Source organism: Lactuca sativa, chromosome 7 (assembly GCF_002870075.4).
Source record: "Lactuca sativa cultivar Salinas chromosome 7, Lsat_Salinas_v11, whole genome shotgun sequence".
In the NCBI taxonomy this organism is placed as follows: domain Eukaryota; kingdom Viridiplantae; phylum Streptophyta; class Magnoliopsida; order Asterales; family Asteraceae; genus Lactuca; species Lactuca sativa.
Window position 1 is genome coordinate 10,115,112 of NC_056629.2, and position 6,148 is coordinate 10,121,259.

The following is a 6,148-nucleotide window of genomic DNA, read 5'->3' on the forward strand; positions in this document are numbered from 1 at the left end:
AAGAAATCCGATACATATACAACTTTCTCAATATGTTATACACGTTAATAATTTACATTGAAGAAAGAATAATTGGCTGGAGAAAGGGAATATATAAAACAATTTAAAATTGGATATGACACACATATCTTAGTTTTAAATTGGTGTGTTCGGTGTCTCCCATTTGTTAAATTTCCTATCTATAAAATGCAAACAATTGAATACAAGAATCCCACAACCCCAATTTCCTCTCCCTAACCAAAATAACTTGTTCATTCTTCATTTTCTACGATGAAAACCTTTCTGTTTTTAGCAACTGTTGTTGTGGGCGTCTTTGTTTCAGGGGTGTATAGCTACACAAAGTCTGAAGTTACATCATGGTGTAACGAGACACCCCACCCACAACCGTGTGAACATTTCTTGGGCACAAACTCAAACTATGGTTCCATCAAACAAAAACCAGACTTTCTAAAAGCTTTATTGAAAGTCACATTAGATCGAGCAAAATATGCAGGGTCGCATACTTTGACTCTCGGCCCTAAATGTCGTAACAATCGTGAGAAGGCTGCATGGTCTGACTGCCTTGAGCTCTACGAATACACCATCTCGAAGATCAACAAGACTGTTGATCCTTACCAAAAGTGTAACAAAGTCGACATCCAGACATGGTTAAGCACAGCTCTCACTAATATAGAAACGTGCAAAGCTGGATTCGAAGAGCTTGGTGTTAGTGACTATGTGTGGCCATTGATGAACAATAACGTATCGGCTTTGATTAGCAACACGTTGGCCATGAACAAAGGAGGGAATACTTACAGTGCTCCAAAAGTAGGGTTTCCAACTTGGGTGAAGCCTGGTGATCGGAAGTTGTTGCAAACGTCAACACCTAAGGCTAACATGGTGGTGGCTCAAGACGGTTCTGGTAACTACAAGACCATCCGTGACGCCATAGCTGCTGTGCCAAAGAGGTCGGGGAATGGAAGGTATGTGATACATGTGAAGGCAGGTGTTTATAAAGAGAATATCGAAATCGGTTCAAAATTGAAGAACATAATGATTTTTGGAGATGGTATTGGTAAAACTATCATAACAGGAAGCAAAAGTGTTGGAGGAGGCACCACCACCTTCAAATCAGCCACTCTTGGTAATTAATTAAGCCAAATTAACACAAATAAAGTTCCCTATGATCATGTAATTCTAATCATTATCTTTTTTCTTTTTCTGATGAATTTCAGCGGTGGTTGGAGATGGGTTTATTGGTCGGGGCTTCACCATAAGAAACACCGCCGGCCCACAAAACCACCAAGCCGTGGCGATGCGAAGCGGTTCTGATCTTTCAGTGTTTTACCAGTGCAGCTTTGAAGGGTATCAAGACACATTATACACCCACTCAGATCGACAATTCTATAGAGAATGTGACATTTATGGCACAGTTGATTTCATTTTTGGCAATGCCGCCGTGGTTTTCCAAAATTGCAACATTTACGCCCGTAAACCACCAAACAAGACCAACACGTTGACTGCTCAGGGCAGGACTGATGAAAACCAAAACACCGGAATTTCAATCCAAAACTGTCGTATCACGGCGGCTCCCGACCTGAAAGGTGTGTCCGGTGTTAAGACGTACCTGGGTAGACCATGGAAGCAATACTCGAGGACGGTTTTTCTCAAGTCAAACCTTGATAGCTTGATTGACCCCGCCGGATGGATGCCATGGAGCGGGAATTTTGCACTTAGTACGTTGTATTATGGCGAGTATATGAACACCGGGCCTGGTTCCTCCACCGCTAAAAGGGTGAATTGGAAAGGTTACCATGTCATCACCAGTAGCTCTGAGGCGGCGAAGTTCACCGTTGGGAATTTCATTGCCGGAGGTTCTTGGTTGCCGGCAACCAACGTGCCATTTACTTCCAGTCTGTAATTCAATTGTTTATATGTTGTAATTTTTTTCTCATTTTATTTCTATCAAATTTCTTGGATTATTGAATCTTTCGGTATATTATTTAAATTTTAATCACAAATTTGTCTATTAATAAAGTTCGCAAGTAACAGTATTTGTCGAAAAAATTATGAATTAAAAATGAAAGAAAATGAACACAAGAAATATATCATGCTTTGCATATTTTGCTTATAAATTGATTTGTGGTTATATATTTTGTATAAAACCTTTTGTATATTTCGTAGGAAACCCTATTTTATAGGCAAATTTAAAATTCTGTAAAATATTGTTCCATAAAAAGCATTTAATACTTTTAATTACCATTAAGTCTTCAATTAACGACAAAAATTATGTCGCACAATGGTGCATTTAATCACGTAAGTCGCCTAGTCGGACTAAGTTATATCAAATAAATACAAGCATACACATGTTTTAGTGTGGCAACCATTTAATTGGAATAAGTAACGTTTAAAAATATTAGAAGCCGTTTCTTATCGATAGTTTTGTGGTAAACATTTATATTTTCTTAACGAAAACGTGTGACCTCAAGTCTTAAGAAGTGAAGTTGGATAATGCGAATTAACTTATTAATTAAATATACTCAATACACCAGCTACTTCTTAAATGAGTTTTACACATCTGGAAAAATATATTACTAAAAGTATGTTATTATTTTAGTAAAAAAAATTAAAATAGAAAACCAAAAACCAAGATTCATAGCTTAAGAGCTAAGGGTGTTGTTCCCTATTGAGCTGTTAGCATGGTTTGTTTTCTAAACCGCGCCATAAAGCCAAGATTCTTTGCCTTTGTGTATGTGCTTTTTATTTTCTGATTATTATTTTTATGTTATAATTAAAAATATATCTAGAATATATCTAAATAAGGTTTAGCAAGGAGAGGAAAAGGAAAAAAAATGATGAATGGAATAAAACACATATTTTTATTTTAGTTTATATGGTTTTGTATTTATAATTTTAATAGACCAAAGTCTACTATAGTCTTTTTGGGCAAACTACAAAAAATTATTATTACATTTTGTTTGTTTTTGTGGTTTAAACACTATAAATTAAAATGCTTAATGAAAAACCTTAAAAACTCAAGTTTCTTAATTTGTGTAAGATATTATAATATGTTAAAATTGTCATAACAGAAAATTATTCTCAAAGTTTATTGGAATATTTTGATATATAGTGAACATTTTTTTTTCCACTAAAGCAAGTAAAATTCGATATTTTTTTTTCTATTGTCAAAACTTTAATTTGTTATAGTAGTTCAAAGTAGTCTATATAGAAAAAAAATATCAAACTTGAATGGTTTTTATTATACCTGACAAACTCTAATACGATATGACAACTCGACATGAACCCGACTAGAAATTAATAGTTTGGTTAAGAGATTCGACATATTTACGTAAACAAGTTGACACGACACGACACAATAGTTAAACCGGTAGGATTAGACGCAATGCCACATCTTCAATTATGCATTCCACATAAGTCCCTTTCTTTCAAATATAGAAAGCCTTGCAAACTTCAATTTAATATTAACTAATGTTTTTCATTTTAATATTTTATTTAAACTATCTTTACTATTTTATATATATATATATATATATATATATATATATATATATATATATATATATATATAATAATAATAATAATAATACAAGTTTATGGAATTATTATCATTTGTTGACATATGTTTAGCATATAACTTAATTTTAATTTTAATTATTATTTAATTAACAAATATTAATAACTATTATTTATTTAAAATATATATGATTATAAACATATTAAATTAAAAGAAAATACAATTATTTAAACGTAATCGATAGAGTGCATAAAACTGACGTCATTTTCTGTCTAACAACATATCGATATGGTTAAGAGTGAACTTAAGTGAGGAAACATTAATGTAATACATATGTTTGTATACTTATAGCGTTACATCGGATTCCAAATGATAATAATTTTCAGAGTAAATTACACAAATGGTCCTTGTTGTAATGACCCGAAAATACTATATTGTGACTTACATCATGTATTTTGTATAGATATGGTTAAGAGTGAACTTAAGTGAGGAAACGTTAATGTAATACATATGTTTGTATACTTATAGCGTTACATCGGAAAATATATAAAGTTTAATGAATGATTAGTTAAAGAAAATTGTAGTTCACCCCGAGTCGATTTCATGGATATAAAGTTTTTCAAAAATAGAGTTCGTATGAGAAAGTTATGACCATTAGAAAAGTATGTTGTTATTCGGAAAAAAGTCAGCAAAAGTTGGAAAGGCGTGGAGGTGTCCTTTTTAGAGGCGCGATGCGCCCACAAACCTGATGGGTTTTGAGCACTACAACATTCTTATGGTGCACATGCAACCCTAATGCTTTGGATCTAGGTTTTTCTCAAGTTATACATGCAAATTATTATCCAAAGCATAAACCCTAATCTAGCATACAATTTTCGGATTTAATGAATAAACATAAGTCAAAGAATACCTTTCTTGTTAACTAGTAATAACAATAACAAGTAATCCTTTCCTTGATCTTGACCTTCAAGAACTTAGTGCCTCAATTTCTGAACCTCTAATGGATTTACAAACACCACTAGCAATTGGATGAACACAAGAGAAAAGAGATAGATAGATAGATAAATAGATAGAGAGAGAGAGAGAGAGGAAAAGAGGCTAGGATTTTTGGCTAGGTTTCTTCTAGAGATCAAGTGGCCGAAATCCTTATGCCAAGGGGTCTATTTATACTTGTGGCTGCTAGGGTTTTAGGTGAAACCCTAATTTGACTGCTTCATTCTTAAGCAACCTAAGGACTCCTTCTAGAATGCTCATTTGGACGAATTCTCTATGGGCTTCCCATAGAATTCATCCAACCTTATTCCAAGGTGATCCATCAACCCAATTGCAACTATCAGTGATTTGCAATATCAGTCCCCGTTCTTTTAACCAGTCCCTTTTGATCACTAAATTAATTCTAAATTAATTTCTGATCAATACTAATTAAATAATATGATTTCTCAATTAATATATTATTCTTATAATATATTAATAAATCATAAATTAACCTCTTTCTCATAATTCATCCAGTCAAGTTGCTATGGCGAGGTCAACCCAAAAGGATCATGCTACCAGCAGGCAAGTGCATACCAATTATAGTTATGGGCTTAGACACCTAATCCAATAGTCTCCTACTTGGATAAGTATAATAAAAATAACTGCAAGTATGACTTCGAAATCCGATTAGCAATCGTAGCTCTCAAAAGCCACTATCGAACTCTGACCTAGTCAATGACGCATCCTTTAGATAACGGCTCATATAATCCTCCGTTTTGTAAGATATCGCATAGACAAAGACATAGAACATAATCATTCTCAATGTCCAACAGTTTGTTTCCTGACTTCTGATTTGTTTGACATTAAACTTAATTGAACACATCAATTTAGTCCTGACCGGGCCCGTCACATAAGTCAACACAAAATCATTAAGGGGCCCAAGATATCGCTTTTACCTTCTTAGGAAAAAAGGAACATATAAACTTTGACTTATATGCTTATACTATTTACTCATCAAATCATACACAACAACATGTTTTATAACATCAAGTTACTGATGCGTTTATGCATTATCAATGAACAACCAACTCGTAAACAACAACTTATATATCCCGGTTTAAATACTATAAGATATTATTGTTTCACAATCACTCATGATAAATTCCATGAGGTGATTCATATGAGCGTACGTTTAATCCAATACTCAAATCTTATTTCTGATGGGTTTAGGTCAAAAGAACATCCTATGAGCTCATACAAACCCTAATGCGTGGATCTAGGTTTCTCTATTGTACATGCAATTCATCCAAGACTATAAACCCTAGATCTAGTATATGATAATCAATATAACATATAAATTAGGTTTTAGATCATACCTTGATTGTTATGTAGCAATAACAATCTCAAATCCTTCTTGTATTGACTTTAGAAATCTTAGAGTCACAAATGTCACTCCTCTAATGGTTCACAAACACCAAGAGCAAGAGGATGAAGAGGAGAAGAGAAGGAGGCTCTCAAAAACGTGTGGAAACCCTAAATAATAAGTTCACCACGTTTTTGGAGCATAAGGGCTCTATATATAGTGAGGCGATTAGGGTTATCTAACAAGGAAACCCTAATTTGGATGCTTAAGCCTTAAGCAACCCACGGACTCCTTTC

At 33.6% G+C, this 6,148-nt stretch overlaps 1 protein-coding gene across 1 annotated transcript; it reads left to right on the forward strand.

The window, feature by feature from the left end:
- The first annotated feature begins 228 nt into the window (after positions 1 to 228).
- LOC111881377 (pectinesterase 2) lies at positions 229 to 1,968 on the forward strand. Its single transcript, XM_023877771.3, has 2 exons — positions 229 to 1,123; positions 1,215 to 1,968. The coding sequence occupies exons 1-2, from the start codon at positions 271 to 273 to the stop codon at positions 1,898 to 1,900; spliced, it is 1,539 nt and encodes a 512-aa protein (XP_023733539.1). The 5' UTR covers positions 229 to 270; the 3' UTR covers positions 1,901 to 1,968.
- Positions 1,969 to 6,148: the final 4,180 nt, after the last annotated feature.

Excerpts from the sequence above, each read along its gene's own strand:
- LOC111881377 (XM_023877771.3), top strand. The coding sequence starts at position 271 with ATGAAAACCTTTCTGTTTTTAGCAACTGTTGTTGTGGGCGTCTTTGTT. Across the intron at positions 1,124-1,214 it reads CTTCAAATCAGCCACTCTTG|CGGTGGTTGGAGATGGGTTT; the intron begins GTAATTAATTAA and ends GATGAATTTCAG.